The sequence below is a fragment of the Ursus arctos genome, unplaced genomic scaffold (assembly GCF_023065955.2).
Source record: "Ursus arctos isolate Adak ecotype North America unplaced genomic scaffold, UrsArc2.0 scaffold_3, whole genome shotgun sequence".
In the NCBI taxonomy this organism is placed as follows: domain Eukaryota; kingdom Metazoa; phylum Chordata; class Mammalia; order Carnivora; family Ursidae; genus Ursus; species Ursus arctos.
In genome coordinates this window covers 91,353,760-91,376,150 of record NW_026622985.1, presented here as the reverse complement: position 1 = coordinate 91,376,150, position 22,391 = coordinate 91,353,760, and the positions used below count along the sequence as shown (strand labels likewise).

Genomic DNA, 22,391 nt, shown 5'->3' with positions numbered 1-22,391 from the left:
ATCCTTTTTATTGTTGATGAGTATTCTATGGTGTGTACGTACTGCCTTTTGCTCAACCATTCATAGGTTGAAAGACGTCCAGATTGTTTCTGGTTTTGAACAATTATCAACAAAGCTGCTATAAACACTCACGTTTAGGTTTTTGGGTGAGTATGGTGTTCATTTGAATAGGAAAACCCCCAGGAGTACAATGGTGGGGTTCCACGGTAGTTGTATATTTACTGTTTGAGCTTTTTGCTTTGTTTTGTTTCTTAAGAAACTACCAATGCATTTTCCAAAGTGTCTGTATCATTTCACATTCTTGTCACCAATGTATGAATGTCCGGTTTGTCCTCATCCTCATCAGCATTTGGCATTGTCACTATTTTTATTTCATTTGCATTTTCCTAACAGTTCTAAATGTTGAACGTCTTTCTACATGCTTATTTGCCATTCGTCTACCTGCTTCAGTAAAATGGATCTTTATGTCACTGTGGATTGTTTGTTTTTCTACTGTTGAACTTTGAATATTCTTTATGTATTCTAGAAACTAGTCCTCAGTTGAATGTGTGGTTTGCAAATATTATCTCCAGCCTGTACCTTAACTTTTCATCTTCTTAACAGAGTCGTTCTCAGGGTAGAATTTTATAAGCGTGGTGAAATCCAGTTTATCACTTTTCATCTTATAACACATGCTTGTGTCACACCTAAGAAAACTTTGCCTGCCCTAGATTACAACATTATTCTCCTATGTTTTTTCTAAAAATTTATAGTCTAATATTTTATAAGTCTGTACTGCTTTGGGTGGTGATTTTTCATAAACTATGAGATGCAGTTGTTCTTGGCATACAAATTCTATACATAGTCAGGTTTGCACATTATTTTATTTTTGAGCTCTTGCATGAGCTTGCTCATGGAGACGTTGACCCAGGATGTGATGGCCAACCTAATACAGAGTCCTCCGTGCATGATGACCGAGTATCGCAGGGGGTCACACACAGCCACATAGCGGTCATAGGCCATCACTGCCAATAGAACAAACTCAATCCCACCCAAGCCCAGGGAGAAAAATAACTGGGCTGCACAGCTCACAAATGGGATTGCTTTATATGCTGCAAGAAAATGCGCCAGCATCTGAGGAGTGATGCTTGTGGCATAAGAGACATCAATGAGGGAGAGGTTGGTGAGAAAGAAGTACATGGGGGTGTGGAGTCAGCTGTCTAGTCTGATGAGAAGAATGATGAGGAAGTTCCCAGCACTGTCACCATGTATGTGATCAAGAAAAGGACGAAGAAGGACACCTGTGTGTCCCAGTCAGTGGACAGGCCGAGAAAATCAATTCTCTCTCACACGTCTGGTTTTCTATCCCATTAAAAATTGTGATGATTCTTAATCTGCAGAGAGAGTCAGATATAACAGTTACATAAAAGTAACTTCTTGTGAATACGTAGTGTATACCTCTGGCCAGGCTTAATCTGATGTTTCAGATCATTCATGATCCAAAATGGCAGATGTAATCCCAACAGGGACTATATCCACTCTCCATCAGAGTCGGGCCAGCACCTTCATAAGGACATGTGGTGGTCTCAGGGAGACCCAGTGAAAGCCTGGAAATAATGCAGTGCAATTCTAGGAGCTCACATCTTACATTTTTACCTGAAGGGTAAGGAGAGAATGGTAGGTGACAATTGCAGGTAAAATGATAAATGATGAAGAAAACTTGGTTGGAAAGTTTTTAAAAAACTACTTTACATAGGTCAACTAGACCCATCATAATGAAATGGGTGAATTTATTACAAAAGAAAATATTGGGAAAAGTCAGGTCCCTATGGAAAGATCTGGAATCAGAGAAACTAGATTTAAAATCTGATTTTATTTAGCAACTCTGTTATTTTGGTTCAGTGATAAAATTTTATGTATGAAACAGACAATGTTACATAACTCACAAGTACATTTAAGCTGAAATGTAGGAAACTTACGGAGAACAACCTTGTGAACTATTAGTGACGGTACTGCTGTAATAGTGTAGGTATGAGCATTAACATGACCTCTGCCTTGGGGGAAACTAGCAAACAGGATTTCCCCATGCACGCCTTCTGAAAATTCAGATGTAAATAATACAAGTTTTAATAGGTCTGAGGGCTTAGGGATGACTGGGAAGCTTTGAGGACCTGGGGCCATTTGTCTTTTTGATAAAATTTGATCTCCGCATTCAGACGGATAGGATGGGGTAGGGATTGTAATTGTATCTTGTTCTTCTTCTCTTCCCCCCCTTTTTAACTTGTTGCTATTAAGAATCTACCCTTTGTATATGGGATTCAAAGAAGGGAAGTAAGAGTATGGATGCACAGACTTTCTCCAGACAAAAGAGACAGGGAAAGCACGTGTTTAAGGACCTTCCTCACTGGCAGAGAGGAGGGTAAGAATTCATGTAGCTATATATTACAGTGGAGTTTTCTTCATTTTCTTTTGCTCAAGAAGTACTTTTTCAGTAGACCTAGATAGTATAATATCAATTTTGAAATTTAAACAGAACAGTTTCCTTCCTAAAAGCTTTCTCTAAGATGGACTCATTCTCATTATTACTCCATGCCTGCCTATTCACTAACCATCTTTTCCTGCCATGTGCAAAATCAGGGAAAGGAGAGGATAAAGGGGGCAAGAGGGCATGAGGGCAGAAACAGAGCTCCTTGCTCATCCCTGAACCCGTGGGTATCCTGCTAGGGTCTCTGAGCAGAAAGAGGAAGACTGTCTATAGTTCTATTCTCTAACTTGGTAAAGCATAAACAAAAGCAAACAAACACAGGTAGTCCCAAAACGCCCATCTCTTTCATGGTTCAGCCACATACATTTTCACAAGTTCCGCCGGTGTCCTCCTCTTAACCTGATTGCCCCTTTCAACTGTTCCTCCTCTTTGGCTCTATCATGATCCTTCCACCCCACCCCTCACTTGGCTTTTCTTCAATCATGGTCAGACCAAAAAAACATCTCCTTGCCTCAAAAATGACATTCAGATTTAACTCTAAAACCTCAAAAAAAAAAAATCTGTTAACTGTTGTCGAATTTTAACAAATCTTCAACAGAAAGTAGACATTTCTTTTTCCACCCATTTGGCAAACATTCGTGAAGTGCCATTGCTGCTAGATGCTGAGATTTCAAAGTGAATATTACACTTCCCTACTCTTAAGCTCATGTGGATGAAAAAGACATAGAACAGATTGTCGTCTCTTCGCTGCCCCCTGTTCCAAATACAAGCCGTCCGGAGAACAAGCCAGTACATGACTCACTCTGCTCCTCTCGCCCACCCCACACATCTCTCTACTACAGCCCTTGCCTCATGACAAATGAGCGACAGTGTCACATCTTAGAGAAACTATGAGCTTCATAGTAAAAACAATTCCTACTTTGAATCCACATCTCCTGCTGCCTGAAGCCTGAAGCAAGCTACTCAGCCTCTGTGAGCCTCGTATTTCTTCATCTATAATATGTGGTCAATACAGATGGTTTGAAGGGGCGTTAGTAAAAATCAAGGAGTTGAAGGTCGAGTTGCTGCATGAGAGCCTGAACCAGAGCAGGTGCCTATCATGTAGTGATGATATTCAGTAGACTTCACGCTCTTGATCACATTCTGGATCTTATTCCTTCATTCATTCCCCTCTCTACCATCCTCAGGTTTCTCTTGTGCCTGAAGGACTCTTGTCTTATTACCAAAAAAAAAAAAAAAAAAAAAAGACATTCCCCCACCAAAATGGAGAGAGAACTATATCCTCTGTACCATTCTAAATCTTCTAAATCTTACTTTATTTCACATCTCAAACTTTTGCTGTCCGCTTTCTAAATTAGTTTCCTTGTAACATTCATCCTCAGATCATGGAAATTTCTGCCCTTCTTAGACAATAGAATTATCAAATTAAAGATACTAATAAGCTGCTATCACTAATTCCACAGATTTTTATTTATTTCATTCTTCATGTTGACAGTGTCAAGTTTTGCTGCTTCAAACCCTTGACTCTGTCCTGTGCTTCTGTCCTGACTTGCCTCTGACCGGTTATTCCTTATCTGCATTCTTGGGGGATTTCTCCAAACCCTCCCGCTCCACCGCTGGGAAAATCCGGTCAGTTCTGTGCTCACCAACTGTACTCTTCTATGGCTTTTTTCCCTTGAAGGGCTTGTAATTTCTAACGACAATAACTGTGATCAACTCTGTGCAGCTCACCCTCAAGTCTACATTTGTCTCCTGGGCTTCCCTCTGAAGGCCCAGCTGCTTTCCCCAACACCACAATGAATGTCTGTCTCATAAATGTCTCACCAAGGCCTCCACTCACCTCCCCACACACGGGATCCCTCCTGACTCCTTCATTCTATCAATGCAACAAAAATTCTCCCACATCACACTTGACTTTTCCCTCCTCTTCCCCAATCCACGGAATAAATCCTCTTTCTTCATTCCTTTACTGCATATTCCCCAACTCCCCATAATGTCATTCGCACTTGCCCTCACCACCCCACCCCATGGAGTGCAGGGCGTCCTTGTAAATTTCCCTGATGCCACCTCCACCCACTCCACAGCCTACACGCTCCTCCAAGTTCATCAGGAGATACAAGTGTTTCCCCATCACTTCCCCACACAAACAGATCCTACATGTACACAGAATTAAGGTTTTCCTGCACAGAAGAATTTCCACACAATCTTCAGTCTGGTCCTGCTCTATCTCTAAATTTTATTTTCTTATCGCTAGCATTTATTATCATACTGTGTGTTTTACAGCAAAGTATTTTGTTAAAATAAGCTGTTAACACTGAAGTAACTTTCAGGGAGGATATGTTAACTGATTATTTTTAAGCCACTGAGGCTGCTCTTCATTTCCAAAGACCACTGCCTTATTTCAAAATCATTAATATCCAAGTACACCTTTTGTCCACACTCTAGAGTCCTTTTTGGGACTCATGGCAGACAAAGAAAATAGATCGGCCTTTGGAAAGGCAAATGCAGGAGGAAACGTGTGTCCGTCAGATGCTTTTAGCATGGCCTGCAGTTAATGCCATCACCGTATTGCTTTGGGAGCAGCTCCACTTAAATTTAGCTGCGTTCCTGTCCTGACCTAGGGTGGAAAATGGACTCAGTGCCAGATGAGGACTTCAGATCTCAGCACTCCTATCAGAACGCCGGAGCTTGGTCTTCTCCGATCTAACTAATTTGTAGGATCTGTAGCTCTTCCTGAACGTGTATTTTTCACTGAGGTCAAAAAACAAAGGGGAAATGTGGGAATATCTGTTCCATTTGTCTGCATAAATAAGGCAACAGAAACCTTTTAGGACAGGGCTAGGCAGGCAGCTGATGTCCAAAACCAGTGTTAAACAACGACCCCAGTTAAGAGCTCATCTATTTAGCTCTTCCTCCTGCACAGTGTGTTTTGTGCTCTCTTCTGAGAAATTGTCCTAACTCTGGCTACTTTACCTTTTTGAAAGTCCACAATATTCCTTTAACCAACAACGAAATCCTATTTTACATCATTTGGGTCCTATCCTGCTCCTATTCAACAAATCTGAAACCACACCTGTACATAGGTTTTGAGCTACCATTGTCTACTCACAAACAAGCAATCCGTGCTGCTTGCTCTGAACATAGTATTAAAGAATGACCTACTCGTTGGTTCAGCTCCCTATGGAAGGACTTTTTCATGTCTGTGTTTTACAAATTATGGTGGGTGTAGGGTAATTAGTGGCCATAACAACAGAGCACGCTACGTGACTTCACAGGAAAGGTGCCATAGAAATATTCCATGAATAATTATCTCCTTAAAGTACAGTTACTAACGCCTGAAATCTGTTACTTTTATGTGGAACATCGTCCTTTTAGTGAAATGTTTAAATATAAAATGATATCAAGTGGGGCGTTGGCATTACAAAGTACCAAATCTTACTGTGAACTGTACGTGAATGGCATGAACGTGCAGGAACCGTCAGGGGTGAGGTATGGAAAGCAAGACCAACTTCTGTCAGCTGGAATATTATCTTTTTAGACCTTAGTTAAAACTACCTCCATGTGCCTGCTCTCATTATCTACTAATTATACAAATATCAAGACTAAAATGTTCTTTTCTTCATAACAAAGAAATAAAAGTAGACCTAGAGTTTTTTCCCACAACTCCTATTATATGAGAAAATACACCTAGTTTAAAGCTTAATTTTAGTCAACCTTTATAAACTACTTTTAAAAAAGGAAGGTATTCATAATTCCATGGATACACTTTCTGGATTATGAAACTGATGTTTTTCAACATCTCTACCTCTATAAATACAACTGTAAGTATTTTTCCTATTGTTTAAATCTCCTACCACCTGATAACATTTTCAGGTGAAAGTGTATGTCACCTGAACAAGATGAACAGTAAACAATTCAGACAATGCGCTTGCTGATATTAAAACCAGGACTGGCTTTTATGTCCATGGGGTAGATATAATTTAGCCTTAGCTTATTCCTGCCTCCCTTTATCCTGTGTCTGTCTTCTAATGCTTCATCTATGAACAAATACTTTCATGCTGTCTCTGTAACTCCCTACACCAGGGTCTGACTTCCAGTAAAATGGTCCACGCTCTAAAATTGCTCTTCCCAAATAAACAAAAAAAAATAAAATAGCCCTCTTCTCTCCCCATCTGAAAAAGAATGTCAGTGAAGTCGAGATCTTAAGTCAAGTTAAATATATTTCTAATGGTTAATTCTCAGGCAATAATTTTTGGCAAAATTTGTAAACACGTGGTACTTGGGAGTCATGGAACTGAGGCATCTCCAACTCATCTGTCATAATTGACTTAAACTCTGACTAGTAGACCTCCTAGAGGGGAGCCCCTTCCATGTTGAGCTCACAGAGCTCTGCAGAATGCCTAAGAGGGTGTTGCCCCAAGTAACGATATGACTTTTCAATGTAGTCAAGGACCTTTTAGCCTTTTACCAGACCCTCCCCAGATTCCTGCTGTAATAGAACTGATAAGGCCTTGAAGAACTACGAGCAACTGCTCACCAAGTAAGACAAGAAACCTGACCCACAGACAAAATCAAACAAGAACTAACAGAATTTTCACTATGCTGTGCCACACAGACAAGCATTACTTGTGGTTCTCTGGAGATGTCTGCAGTTGCTGCTGTTTCCATTTTAAAATCATGTTTAATTGCATTTAGTTTCCATTGTTACTCTAGGGACACACACTCCAAAATACTCGATTACACTCTGCAAACATGGAAGTATTTAGGACTTAACACATGGGTCTCTTTTCTACTTGCAATATTCATTGCCTCATCACATTTTCCTGCCCTAGTGAGTGCTTTATACATTTAAAACTATCCAACTTTTCAGTTCTTTTGGCTGGCTGCTTCAGGAAATTATCTTTGCCTTCTTTATCTACATTATGGAGGGAGAATAATTGATTTTAACAGACTCAGGAAGTCTGCACCACATGAATGGACAAAACATTGGATCAGCCTCAAAAATCCAATCTGGAACACAGGCTTATGGGTAAACCCACTACCCATATTCCACCCCCACCCCAGTCATTACATCAATAAAGCCCTACAGCTAAGGGGGGGAAAGCTTTTTCTGCTCTGAAAGTTTATGCACATCTTTTGCAAACTCCATCGAGTCTTAATCATATTGGCTTCCTATTTGGAGTCCTCCACAATTTCGCTGCAGCAGATAGAGGTCCTGAATACAGAAACAAAGCACATGAAGTTGGGTCCCACAACCTACAGACATGTTTTGTCTCATGGTGGTCAAAATATACAAGAACCTTAACTTCACTATCAATAGAAATGGCACTTAAATTTATAGGAAGATTCATTTGAGCTGTGGCCAAATACTTAGTTGTTGTATATCCTTAATATATCCATCATGGGCAGAAATATTTGCACCAAACTAATGTTTTATGTTTTAATGGTTTTATATCCTCATAAAGCAACCAGTTTGCTACTTCCCATCTGGATTTGGTGCCTGGCATTTCACAAAATCGCCAAATATTGAGGCTCAGTTTCTCTGATATATGAAATCCTCAAATCACCTTGATGACATATTTTATCATGATTTCATTCAGTAAATGCTCAGCTTCTTTGTATGACTTGCCCCAGAGTGAGACTACAGCAGTATAATTCCCTCAATCTATACTGTTCTCACAGTGCAAACCCTACAGCCCAATCTAGAGGAACAAATCCCAAAAATGAGTCAGGAGACCTCAATTCTAGTCTCAGTTCACATTCTGAGTATTGTAGAACTTTGAACAATCCACTTACTCATCTTACATTTCCTAACACTGAAAGGAAAATCAAAATACTTGGTATACAAACTCTTCAGGAAAATTGAGAAAAGAGACTTCATAGTTACTAACAATTTATCTTTTTTGGAAACTTAATAGACTCCTACTACATGTTCATGAATATTAATACCTAACTATCATTTTACAGATCTGGGCTTGTCCCCTAGGTGCTCTCCAAATATGGTGCAGAAGTCTTCCTGAATATATTCAGTCTTCTTTTTTAAAATTTAAATTCAATTTAGTTAACATACACTGTATTATTAGTTTCAGAGGTAGAATTTAGTGATTCATCCGTTGCATACAACACCCAGTGCTCATTACATCAAGTGCCCTCCCTAATGCCCATCACTCAGTTACCCCATTCACCCACCCATCTCTCTTCCAGAAACTCTCAGTTTGTTGCCTATAGTTAAGAATCTTTTGTGGTTTGTCTCCTTCTCTGTTTTTGTCTTATTTTATTTTTTCCTTCCCTTCCCCTATGTTCATCTGTTTTGTTTCTTAAAGTCCACATATGAGTGAAATCATAAGGTATTTGTCTTTCTCTGACTGACTTATTTCACTTAGCATAATACCCTCTAGTTCCAACCACATGGTTGCAAATGGCAAGATTTCATTCTTTTTGATGGCTGTGTAATATTCCACTGTACCTATATACCGCCTCTTCTTTACCCATTCATCTACTGATGGACCTCTGGGCTCTTTCCATGTTTTGGCTATTGTGGACATTGCTGCTATAAACATTGGGGTGTAGGTGCCCCTTCCAGTCACAATGTTTTTATCCTTTGGGTAAATACCTAGCAGTGCAATTGCTGGGTTGTAGAGTAGCCCTATTTTTAACTTTTTGAGGAAACTCCATACTGTTTTCCAGAGTGGCTGTACCAGCTTGCATTTGCACCAACAGTGTAAGGGGTTCCCCTTTCTCTGCATCCTCACCTACATCTGTTGTTTCCTGAGTCATTTTAACCATTCTGACTGGTATGAGGTGGTATCTCATTGTGGTTTTGATTTGTATTTCCCTGATGCTGAGTAATGTTCAGCATTTTGTCACGTGTCTGTTAGCCATTTGTGTGTCTTCTTTGGAGAAATGTCTGTTCATGTCTTCTGCCCATTTCTTGACTGGATTATTTGTTCTTTGGGTGTTAATTTGATAAGTTCTTTATAAATTTTGGATACTAGCCTTTTATCTGATAAGTCATTTGCAAATATCTTCTCTCATTCCATAGGTTGCCTATTAGTTTTGTTGACTGTTTCCTTTGCCATGCAGAAGTTTTTATTTTGATGAAGTCTAAATAGTTCATTTTTGCTTTTGTTTCCCTTGCCTTTGGAGACGTTTCTAGCAAGAAGTTGCTGTGGCCAAGGTCAAAGAGGTTGCCACCACCTGTGTTCTCCTCTAGGACTTTGATGGATCCTGTCATTTAGGAATGGATGGATTCCATTCAATGGATGTTGGTTGCAGACCTAATCACAGCTCAGTAGAATAGGGGCATGAGTGCTAAATGTCAGGTTTGGGCTATAGAATATCCTAGGACCTCAGACAGCTGGCATCTCTGGCTTTTTAGAATGACCTTTGGCTTCAGGGGGTTACTGTGGTTGAGGAGGATGGGGAAAAAACAGTCATCCCCTTTGGCTCCAGGATACCCTCATGTCTCCTTCTGAACAGAGGAGCATTGTGCCTCAGTCCCCTGACATAGGTGCAATGATTCTCACATTTAGGTCTTTCATCCATTTTGAGTTTATTTTTGTGTATGGCATTAGAAAGTGGCCCAGTTTCATTCTTCCTCATGTGGCTGTCCAATTTTCCCAACACCATTTGTTAAAGAGACTTTTTTCCATTGGATATTTTTTCCTGCTTTGTCAAAGATTAGTTGACCACAGAGTTGAGTGTCCATTTCTGGGTTCTCTCTTCTGTTCCATTGATCTATGTGTCCGTCTTTGTGCCCGCACCATACTGTATCGATTATTACAATTCCCAAATGTTAATCATCTTCTTCTGCATTTCCCCCATCTCACTTTCTCTCTCTCTCTGCGAATACGTAATTCAGATATGAGAACCTTAGAACAGAAATGTACCTGAGCCCCCAGCTTCAGGAAGGCAGAATCACTTTACAACATATGCCATACTATTTAGGGTGAGAAGACCGCAGCATCCATAGGTCACATCCATGATCCAAAGTCCCTCACAAGTCAATCAACAAGTCAGATCAGTTCTATTTCTGCTCCTCTAGACACCCCTGTGTATAGACACCCCTGTGTATACCCACCCTCTGTTGGTGCCTCCATTCGAGCTCTCAAGCATTGATTAGTGCCTGACAGATAGACATATCTACTGCAGTCTCAGTTTATGCTAATTCTAAGAATGCTTCCTCCAACAAAATCATAGACCAGAGATATGAAAAGTCCCAGACTCCTTGGGCTCCTGGCTAAGTACTCACCTAGTTAAAATTATGAGAGAAACAGCCGCTAGAAAGTTCACAGGTGCCCCACAATTGGCTCCAACACAAACCTAGTGAGGTGCAGCAGTGTCCGAATTAGCAATGTGGGGCTGACAGACTCCCCTCAGGCGCTTTATGCATTAGAGTGTCCATCACTGTCACCACTCCCAGTTCTCAAGGGCAGGGCCTCCATGCTGCCCTTCTTCTCCCTGTGAAGCCTGTTCTTCCCCATCCTCCTCAACCACAGTAAACCCCTGAAGCCAAAGGTCATTCTAAAAAGCCAGAGATGCCAGCCATCTGAGGACCTAGGATATACTATAGCCAAAACCTGACATTTAGCACTCATGTCCATATTCTCCTGAGCAGTGATTATTAGGTCTGCAACCAAACCAGGTGAAAAAACAGTCATCCCCTTTGGATCCAGGATACCCTCATCTCTTCTTCTGAACACAGGAGCATTGTGCCTCGTTCCCCTGACATGTGTGCAAAGACCCACTGGTCCTGCTGTGAGCTTTATAAGGATGGATGCACACCTGAATACATCTCTCATGGTACTATTCAAGTTTTAGGAACAGTAACATCACCTATCAAGATTTAAGACTTCAAATAACATCTCAAAAGGAGGGAGTAGAAAGTCTTTAGATTAATGTTGAGGGAAAAAAAGGAAAGGAAAAGCATCATTGAAATTCTCAACACGAAGTATAGAAGTGTTAGCTTTCTATACCTTTCCAAATCTTTAATTTTGTGGATAGATCAAATGTAAAATTCGCAGATTGCTGTCACACTGCATCTCTAATATACTCTCCAGGCATCATAAACCCTGTAAGTGAATCATTTGTCCACTTATCTCCCAGTCAAATACCCACTCTCAGCACCACCATTTACACAACCAAACACTCACCCACTGTCTATAACCATCTTCATGCTCACTCAGCCACATGCTTATCTGCTCAGCCACCCATGTATGCATCCCTCATCATCCACATGCCACCTTATCTATTTCCCTAATGTCCCATAATTACTCTCACATCTTCTATTCTCACCAATGTGAATATCATTGCTTGTCCTCTCATTCATTCGGCCATGTTACTATAGTGTCTGATACTACAGCAACCAGCGACTGTGACAATGTTTCTGTGATATTCCAAGCAACAGAAAGGGAAAGTAGAGATGCTTCTCATTCCTCACCTGAATTTCTGGACACCCGTAGATTGACAGAATTAGTTGAATACTTTCTCTGAGGAAAGTTGGAAAAATTCCATGGCTGGGAGAAGGTAGTCAGGGTGTCCAGACACTCACATCACTGTTGTTCTTCTCCACTCATCTGCAGACAACAAAGGGAAACTCCCAAATTTCAAGCTTTGGTAAAGATCCCACAGCTCTCTCAGTTGCTCCTGCTCCAGGCCTGGGGCAACTTCCGTGTCATTCAACTGCCATCACTCAGCAAGTTATATCAGTCTTACTCAAAACATTTGTCCCATAGATATTTCCTTTCCATGGTTAATGCTGTTGTTTTAGTATTTGTACCAAAGCACCAAATAATTCACGGCACATCAAAGTACGATAGCCTTCACTCTACCCAAACTCACTGAATTAGACCCTACACAGGAGGGTCAGCAAACTGTGGCTTAATGAGTCTTTCAGGTGTTTCTCATAAAATAAATTTGAGAACTCTTAGAACAATTCATTCTGTAAACCATGGTCACATTAATCTTTCATTATAACACTTTACCATTACTCACTTCACAAACATTTCACCTACAGTCTCCAATGACTTCAATGCCACATCTCAACGAACTGAGACAGAAGAGGTTCAAAATCAACCACAATCTCAGTTTTCCTCACTTCTCTTCCTTGTGAGCCCCCACCCATTTTCTGAATCCTGCTGTTTCCCAAACAGGAAATGCTCTCTTCTGCCCAGTAAGGTCACCTCTCCTCAGTGTCTGCCTAGGAATTGAAATAGTTTTCTCAAAAAGCATTTGTGACAAATGCAATAACATATACTAGAAATGTGTAGGCTTGGTTTGTAAGATAAACATGAATATAATGAATTATTTGCGCTAAACACTATGCATATAATTTGGGTAAGCTCTTTTCAGAGAAGCAGATTATTTGCCTTAAATTCCTTGGCTTCAAAATCATTATTTGCCATTTTATAGTTTACTTACCTATAAATTATCACTGACATATCCCACTTATACTTTGTCTTTTAAAACATGCCTTTAAACGTAACTGATTATGGGGGTGCCTGGTTGGCTCAGTCAGTGGAGCACGCAACTCTTGGTCTGGGGGTCATGAGTTCAAGCCCCATGTTGGGCATGGAGTCTACCTAAAAGAAAATTTAAAAAATAAAAATAAAGGTAAGTGAAATGTACCACTCTGGTATAGGATGTTTCTGGGGGCAAAGTGGTAGGGGGGCAGGGAATATACGGGAACTCTCTGTACTTCCTGCTCCATTGTGCTATGAATCTAAAACTGCTTTAAAGAACACAGTCTCATTTAAAGGAAAAAATATAAAGTACCCGAGCTTGTTCCAGCTTCCACTTAGGCTGTAAAAGCTGGAAAGAACATTGGTTCCCCCTTAAAACAAGAAAAGTTAAACCACAGAATCATAACTATTCCCAGAATCATCAGAAAGCTGACATTACAGGGCAACCCAAAAGCAAGAACTCTCAGGAAAGATCAGCACATCCAGAGAGAGAGAGAGAGGATGTGAGCTCTTACTCACCTGGGCCAGAGCCTGGGAGGAAAACAGGGCCAGCAAACCAGCCCATGAGACTTGCCTTAACAAATGGCTGAAGTGTGAGGGTGGGTTTCTAGAAGCATAGAACGGCTGAGAGCCACAGCAAAACAGCAGTGCCCGCCGGTTCTCAAGATCTTCTCCACACGCATGGGACAGATGTTCAGGGAAAAGTGCAAGAGCAGAGAAAGCCTCCTGCGGGGTGCAGGTTCGGCGAAGGCAAGCACAGCTGTCAGCGGGAGAAGGCACGCTCTGGGCACAGGTGCCCCCGCATCCTGGAACAAAAGCCTGAGCCACTGGGGGAAGGGCAGCAAACTGTTTCCCTCAGAGACACATGCAGACTCATTACTGAGGGAGGAGAACAGAAAGCAAAACCACACATTCTTTCTCGAGGGTCCCTGGGGCAGGAAACCACTCTGCTCAGACAGTGAGCCATCTCCTCAGGCTGCTGAGGTGGAAAGACCACCAAGAAGGCCCCCACCCTGAGACACAGGGACAAAAGATGTGCCTTTGTCCTGAGAAGGAGCCAGGACAAAGGCATAAAGCCTCAGGCTCCATCCCCAGGCCAGCAAGATGGAGAAACAAGGCACAGCTGTGAGCCCGGGGGCTCGGGCAGCCTGTGGACAGACAGACACTCTCTCCACATGCAGCCTCACAGCAGAGCCTACAACTCAGGGTGGGTCAGTGACACTGGGAAGAGCCCTCCAACCCCGGACACCCCACACTAAGCACAAGTCCTGATACAGAAAATTAATTAGTTGGTAGATGGGGACGATCACAGCAACCCAAAACTCAAGCCCCGCTCAACCCACCCGTGCGTTGATTCCCCCACTCTCCTCACCAAGCAAGACCACAGCACAGACAGAAGGGATGTGTCCATTTCAAGGCAAAATGTTCCTCATCTCACTTTATTACCCCACACTCAAAAGGTTCAGTTGCCAGTCAAAACCAAAGGTCAGAGGAAAAGGCAAAAAAGTATCAGTGTCACTGAACAAAGAAATTAACACAACCAGAATCAGATGTACTTGCTCATAGGAACTATCGCACAGGGGTTTGAAGTCACTCTCACAACTATGGACTATGAGAAACAAACTGAGGGCTACAGAGGGGAGGGGGTGGGGGAATGGGATAGACCGGTGATGGGTAGTAAGGAGGGCACGTATTGCATGGTGCACTGGGTGTTATACACAACTAATGAACCATCGAGCCTTACATCGAAAACCGGGGATGTACTGTATGGTGACTAACATAATATAATAAAAAATCATTATTAAAAAAATAATAATAAAAAATAAAAACAGATCCATAAAAAAAAAAAAATAAAGTCACTCTCACAGATCAGCGTAAGGGTCTAGTAGAAGAGATGGACAGTGTCATGAGTGCGTGAGAATTTCCATAAGGACTGAAAGCGACGTGGAGGAATTAAGTAAACGTGCTGGACACGAAGGACACAGAAACAGAAATAAAGTTTGCTTATGAGTTGACTCAGTTGAGCTGAGAAACAATCAGAGAGCATGGAAGCAGAGGAGCAGGTCCAGAGAGGTCACCTGGGCCGCTGACCTTGGAGAGGGGGGAGAAGGGGCAACAGCAAAGGCACGGGGGTCGGGGAAGGCAAAGGGATCCCAGGATGAACAGTGAGCAAGAGTCCAAACATGTTAACCAGATGCAGAAATGAGCAACAGCATCTTCGCAATGTCCTCCTTTGTGTGTCACGGGTATATTTCTATTTGTGACTGATTTTCTGCTTCTTTCGTCTCTTTCTCCTACCATTTTATATACAGTTGTTCATGGTGGTAAAATTTTCACTTTAGTCCTTGATTTACATAATATTTACAGCAGGATAACGTTTTAGAGGACATACAGGGTCCATATAGGAATTGCAATCTCGGAGAAGTGCAATGTCCCTCTGAAATGTCTTTTAAATCACGTGACTTGGCTTAACTTCTCTTTCATTCAGATTCCTCCAATTTCTCAATAGTGTCACTGGAGCAGTCAGCCAACTGGTCTCCCAGCCTCTAACCTCTTCTTCCTCTGAATCATTGGCAAGAGTAATAATTCTAAAATGTAAATTTTGTTGTCATATCCCTGCTTAAAAATCCTTCCCAGCTACACATTGGTATTAAGTTAAAATATAATTTGGCATTCAGTTCCCTCTGTGTTCTGACCCTCTTTACCTGCCTGTTTCATCCTCACTACTTCCTCTTCTCTGCCCTGCAATCCTGGTGTAAGGGAATTTTTTAACTCTTGTGCTCTTGTCCAGCTCTGTATATTTCACTGGCTGTCCTCTTTTGGGTTGTTGTCATTTCAATAACCTATATTACTTTTCTGGTCTCCAGCTAGACCTTTCCTGGTCCTTTCATACAGGAAGACTTCTGCAATCACCCCCAAAGCCTTACTCTCTCTGACTATTCCTCACTAGTGTACAAGGACCAACTAGAATCCTGTTGTACATGGGAGGAGAGATGGGAGAAGGTGTTCAATATGGAGACTAGAAGGAGACAGTGCATAGCTACCCTGATTCACTGAATGCATATAAAGTTATCTTATCTTTCATTGGCTTTGGCTGAGCAATCCGTACTTTCTGAGATTAACTACATCTTTTATATTTTATACATTATGTCAAATTTTGTGTTATTCTGCATTTAAAGTCTAGGAAAATAGTTAATTCTTATTTCAGAAATGGGATCGTTTTAACATTTAAGTGGTACTCCTTATATATGTAATAAATTCCTCTCAAACTGTATGCTGTCAAGTAGTGCCCCAGATGTGGCTTTTCCATGGCTTTGCCTTATACAAACACTTCTAGTTTTATTCCTATCACTATAAAACAAGACCTTCAGTTCACGCTCCTCTCCTGAGGTGCCTGCAGCACTCCGACAAGATACTATGTGCACAGTCACGGGTCCAGCACAAAGACATCTTAACAGCCTTGATGGCATCTGTCTCCTCACAACAGGGACTCACATGGTTTTTGGATGTGGGTACATATGCTGTGCAGTATTTTGAGTCTAAAATGTGAAAATGCTTCTTCCCCCCAGTGGAAACACAGTAACTTCATACAAAATTTGGATGAGTAAGAAGCAGTGGTCCAAAGTAAGATCCATGAATAGGTCCATGATTACAAACAATGTGACAAATCGAAACAGCAAATGTACTTTTTGTTCATTACTCTCAGGCCATATGAACGGAGATTAAGGGTGGGAAGTCCAATTAGAGCAGTGCTCAACTCCACTGAACACGCTGCTGTGACATAAAAATACACCCACACCCCAACCCAACCCAACCAACCTCCTGCCTCCCACCCAGCATCACCAGTACATGTGTCGTCATCTTCCCGGTTGCCAGGGCAATGCAGATGATGACTGCCATATCTGAGTCAAGTGGGAAAAAACACAGGCAAAGCTCCTTTCTCTAAGTAATGCTCAGGGTTCATTAAGTTGCTAGTTTTGATGTTAACCCAGATAATTGCCCTAATAGCTTCTGCCAGGCCCCCTTCACCTCCTTATTCCTTACACTATAAATCATGGGGTTCAGCATGGGCATTAAAATGGCATAGAAGACAGAAATTAACTTCTCCTGAAGGACAGAGGGGCTGGAGTGGGGCCGGATGTAAGTAAAAATGGTCATGCCATAGCACAGGACAACCACTGTGAGGTGAGAGGCACAGGTGTGGAAGGCTTTCTTTCTTCCTTCCGTGGACTGGATCTTTAGGATGGTGGAGATGATCTGGATGTAGGACAGGAGAACCAGGCAGAAAGGTGTCATCAGCAGAACAATGCTAGAAACCATGATTGCGATCTCATTGGAAGAGGTGTCCACACAAGCCAGTCTGACCACAGCTAGGAGTTCGCAGGATATGTGATCAATATACTTGTTTTGGCACATGGGCAGCTGAAAGGTGATTACAGTCTGCATGAGAGAGTTGACAGAGCCACTGACCCAGGATGTGATGGCCAACCTAGCACAGAGGCCTCCATGCATGATGACCGAGTATCGCAGGGGGTTACACACAGCCACGTAGCGGTCATAGGCCATCACTGCCAATAGAACAAACTCAATCCCGCCCAAGCCTAGGGAGAAAAATAACTGGGCTGCACAGCTCACAAATGGGATTGCTTTATGTGCTGCAAGAAAATGCGCCAGCATCTGAGGAACGATGCTTGTGGCATAAGAGACATCAACGAGGGAGAGGTTGGTGAGAAAGAAGTACATGGGAGTGTGGAGTCGGCTGTCCAGTCTGATGAGAAGAACGATGAGGACGTTCCCCAGCACTGTCACCATGTATGTGATCAAGAAAAGGATGAAGAGGGACACCCGTGTGTCCCAGTCACTGGACAGGCCAAGGAGGATAAACTCTCTCACCCATGTCTGGTTATCTGTTTCCATTAAAAAATGTGAAGATTATTAATCTGCAGAGAGTCAGAGAGAACAGAAGCTGTTGAATTAAGGAGCCATAAGAATAACTTAAGAGAATGCTCAACCTAATGATCTGCCATATGGGCCAAGCCTATCGGCTTGATCCTAATACCCATTGCACCTGCTCTGTATAAGAGAGGACCTAGCACTGTCACAAGGGCATGATGGGATCTCAGGGCGTCAGTTAAAGCCTGGAGATAAAACAGTGCAATTTTTGGAAGTTTATTACCTCTCTAGTTTACCTGAGTTTCCAGGGCAGGAGGGAATTGTAGATGACATTCGGAGGCAAAATAATAATGATGGTAAACATGGGCCAAAGTTCGAGGACAACCCTACACGTATCTGTTGCACAAAACATGATGAAATGTATTTTAAAAATTACAAAAAAAAAAAAAGATTTGGAAGAAGCATATATATACTGCAAATAAGGCTGGTGTCTTATGGAAAAATCTGGATTAAAGAACCGGAATATGAATCTTGTTTTAATGACTTAACAGAGATGAGATTGAGTTACACATTTAAACTTTTACATACAAAATGGGCAACACTGCATAATTCTCAAGTATGTTTAAGTTCAAATGTAGATAACTTTGGGGAAAGTACTTCATAAACTCTTCCTGGCAGTGGCACTCTGTCTATGGGTAAGAGTTATAGCAGGAGCCCCACTCTGGCAGAGATGGAGAAACAAGTGTTGTGCTCTCCTCTCATATCCTGCCCACAATTTCAGACATAAAAAACGGAAGCAAAACCTTTAGTAAATTTGAAATCTGCAAGGTAGGAAAATATGGGTCTTTTGAGAATTTGGTGTCTTTGGTCTCTGGAAGGAAAGGGAGAAGAGTGGTAATTTTATCTTGTTCTTTTTATTTTGCTACCTGTGTTTTCACTCATTCTGAAATTGCTTTTTATTTTTCTACAACTCTAGCCCTTGTGTATGGTCTCAGTAAAAAGGACAGTATGGAAATGGCTGCTTTGGCTTACTAGTATAAAAAGAGGAAGAGAAAACAAATCTGTTAACTTTTGTTGACTACTTAGCAGAGGAAGTAGACATTTGTTTTTGATTAATTTGGCAAATATCTCTAAGTGCCATCTTTGCCAGATGCTGGGATTTCAAGGGCGATATTATACTCTCCTGTGCTCCTAATGCGCAAGTGGAAGAAAAAGACACAGAACAGACTGTCTTCCCATCACTGTCCCCCTGTTGCCTGTACAAGCTGCCTGGACGACAAGACAGCCCATGACTCACTCTGCTCCTCTCGCCCACCCTGCACATCTCCCTACTACAGCCTTTGTCTCATGACAAATGAGCAACAGTGTCACATCCCAGAGAAAGCAGGACCTTTAGAGCCTAGAAGTTCTTGCTTTAACTCTGTTCTCTCCTGCTTACTGAAGGCGAGAGCAAGCTACTTAGCCCCTCTTACTTTGTATTTTTTAATTTGTAAAATGTGGGAAATATTGGCCAACTGAAAGGGTCATTGGTGAACTCAAATGTTTGGAAGATCTACAGTTGGTCCATTAGTGACTGAATAGGCAGGCGTCCATCATCTAGTGAAGGCACTGGTTGACCTTCCATTTTCCACTGATCACATTTGGGATCTTATTCCTTTGTTCATGTCTCTTTCAGCCATCCTGGGTTTCTCTTGCTCTTGGTTGATTCCTTTTCCCTCATTATAAAAACCCAATCTTTGCTACATGATTACCATTCTGATTCTCTCTTCCTTTCACATCCAGAGTGCTGAGATGATTGGTGTCCACTTGCAGGATTTATTTCCTCACAACATTCACCCTACAAGCCATGGAAATCTGGCTTCCATCTTCACTAGTTCATGAACACTGCATTCCTGAAGGGCACTCATGGCTTTCCAATCCTCAGATTCAGAGATCTTATCCTCCTTTATTTCGTTATTGTTTAAGCAACTGAACTATTTGTTCCTTCAAATTTTCCACTCTGTGATGCTCTTCTGTCCTGATTTTCTTCCAAACTAATGTTTCTGTCTGTAGTCTTCGATAATTGTTTTAAACTCTCCTGCTGCATTACTGTGAGGATTTTCTAAGGTTCTGTGCACAGAACTTGTGCTCTTCCTATAGCTTCTGCTTGGAGGACTTGTCTCTAACACTGGGTCTTCCATCTCAAGCCCACAGTGACCTCCTAGACATCACTGGAAATCCAGATGTTTCTCCAACAGCATAATGAATGATTCCTAAATAACCCACCGTTGATTCAACTCATATCTCCACAAACTGTATGCCCTCCAGACTCCTTTATCTCTAGCAATGGACTAAAATTCCTCCTCTCTCCCAGGACATCATGTTTAATTTTTCCTTCTTCCTTATACTCCACAGAATAAATCCTCTTCTTTCATTGTTTGGTTACGAATCTCCCATCTCTCCCTTCGACTTCATTCACGCTGCTAATATACCACCACAGCCTTATCTCCTTGCATCTGGTCAGTGCAAATACTTGCTTTTGAATCTCTCTGATCCGGCCATTGTCCACTGCTGCTAATACTTAAATACTTTTCATGGATACATCAGCTAATTACTTTTAACCCATCATACAGTATATATATTTCTAAAAAGTCCTTTGCCTTGGATTTAAAATTTTTACATTTTAGTTAATTGACATCCAAATATTTCTGTTTTCTACAGTGATAAAGTCCATTTGTGAATACCTGGTAGATTAAGAAAATAGAAATAACATCTGTGTTTATTCCTTTTGTGTAAAATTATCCTTTTTGTGAATTTTATAGATGTAATTATTCTAAATGGGATTTTTAAAATATAAATTACCTGACCTTATTGTGACCTTTAAAATAGGTCACATAACAGTAGAGAACTGAGACCCTTACAGATGGAGGAGGGATCAGGAATGACACTGAAATTATAGGGAAAATCAGGTCCCAGGCATGGATGCAGACATCAACTCTTCATTGCTAAAACAGAAACTTTGGCCCCAATTAAAGTACCTTCATGTGCCTTCTCTCATTATCCAGTTATTTATACAAACAGCACACAGAACCAAAATGCTCTCTCTCTAGGACAGAGATACGCAAACAAAAAACAAGTGTTCTGATTCCTAATACAACACCTTTTATCTAACTCAATACAACTAATTCAAAAGCTCAACTTCAGTCACTTATGGCTTTTTATTTAAATAAAGAATATCCGTCCATTTCCCTGAAACCTACGTGACCTTGAGTGTTGGGGAGCGAAACAGACTTGGCTGGGACAAGTGAAAGTTCCAAATACAGAAGCAGAACACACGAAGGTAGGTCCCCCAACCTGCACGTAGCTCCCTCATGCTGCTCAAAATAAGTCAGAGCCATACCTTCAACAAGGTGACCTGTCCATGGAAATGGCACTTTCATTTAGAGAGAGGTTTCTCTCACTCGTGACTGAAGAGTTGGGTGATGCAGACACTGACAGCATCCATCCCGAGCAGGGGTGCTTGCAACATCCGAATGCATGAAAACAGAGAACCCACGGGTGGCTTGGCTGGCTGGTATCTCAAACATGGGTTTGACCTCCTGAAAGAAAATTACTTCATTCTCTTTGTGATCCTCTTAATTTCTTCTAGCCAGATTTGGTTACCTGACTTTTCACTGAATCTGAGACTAATTACCGAGACCCAGTTTCTCAAACATGTATGAACCTGACACTCACTTTTGGTGACATATTGTACTATGGCCTCATGTAAATTCTTGTCTTCTTTATACTTCTTGTTCCCTGTGGCTAAGACTAGGGTTTTCATGGCAATATAATTCCCTCTGTCTGGCAAGTCTCCATGGTGCAATCCCACAGCCAGTTCTAGAAAAACCAACCCTGGGATGAGTTAGGACACCTGAATCTTGTCTCCAGTTCATTCTCTGAGTGTCAAGTGTCCTTGAATAAGCCCTTAATTGTCTTACATCTTCATTTATCTATTTTTTTAAAAAAAGAAAATCACAATATTGTGAGAACCAATTTCTTCAGAAATAACTGAGATAGGAGAATTTAAAGCAATCGATAATGTATCTTTTCTTGTCTGGAAATGTAATATTCTCATATTACCACCACCTGCTAGTCAATATCAACCTAACAAAAGATATCATCATACTTGTGGGGTTCTTCCCTCTTTCTTTCCCTCTCTACCTTAGTACTAAGCTTGCGAATTAAGAAGCCTATTGTAAAATTATTCCCAGGCCTCATGCTCCTGCAGAACACAATCACTTTACCACATTTGCTCTAATACTTAAAACGAGAAGATTTCACCAGTCACGTTTCTTGCGCCTGATCCAAGTCCCTAACAAGTCCCATCATTTCTGTGTCTGTCCCTGCTAAGGCCACACTTCCACAGGCTGTGGATGCCTCTCAGATGTTCATCAGTGCTGACAAAGAGATGTGTCTGCTTTCCTCTACGTTTAACCTGGTCTCAAGAGCTCTCCCTCCAGCACAGGGATGGACCACATAGAAGAGACACCCCAAATTCCTTGGGCCCCAGGGCTCCTCAATCACCCGGGACTAGTTGCCATTGCTAGGGACAC

General features: G+C 41.5%; 1 protein-coding gene and 1 long non-coding RNA gene across 2 annotated transcripts in view; both read right to left on the bottom strand.

The window, feature by feature from the left end:
- The window catches only part of LOC123000562 (uncharacterized), a 107,866-nt gene extending 86,472 nt beyond the window's left edge, over positions 1-21,394 (bottom strand). The window contains exons 1-3 of the long non-coding RNA XR_006408659.3: positions 21,197-21,394; positions 12,884-13,044; positions 11,904-12,039 (exon numbers count right to left, since the gene is read on the bottom strand). This is a non-coding gene — a long non-coding RNA (uncharacterized LOC123000562). The remainder of the gene's footprint in view (positions 1-11,903; positions 12,040-12,883; positions 13,045-21,196) is intronic.
- On the bottom strand, positions 16,888-17,841 carry LOC113249592 (olfactory receptor-like protein OLF3). Its single transcript, XM_026491060.4, has one exon. The coding sequence runs from the start codon at positions 17,839-17,841 to the stop codon at positions 16,888-16,890; it is 954 nt and encodes a 317-aa protein (XP_026346845.3).
- Positions 21,395-22,391: the final 997 nt, after the last annotated feature.

Coding starts and splice junctions, on each gene's coding strand:
- LOC113249592 (XM_026491060.4), bottom strand. CDS start 17,841: ATGGAAACAGATAACCAGACATGGGTGAGAGAGTTTATCCTCCTTGGC.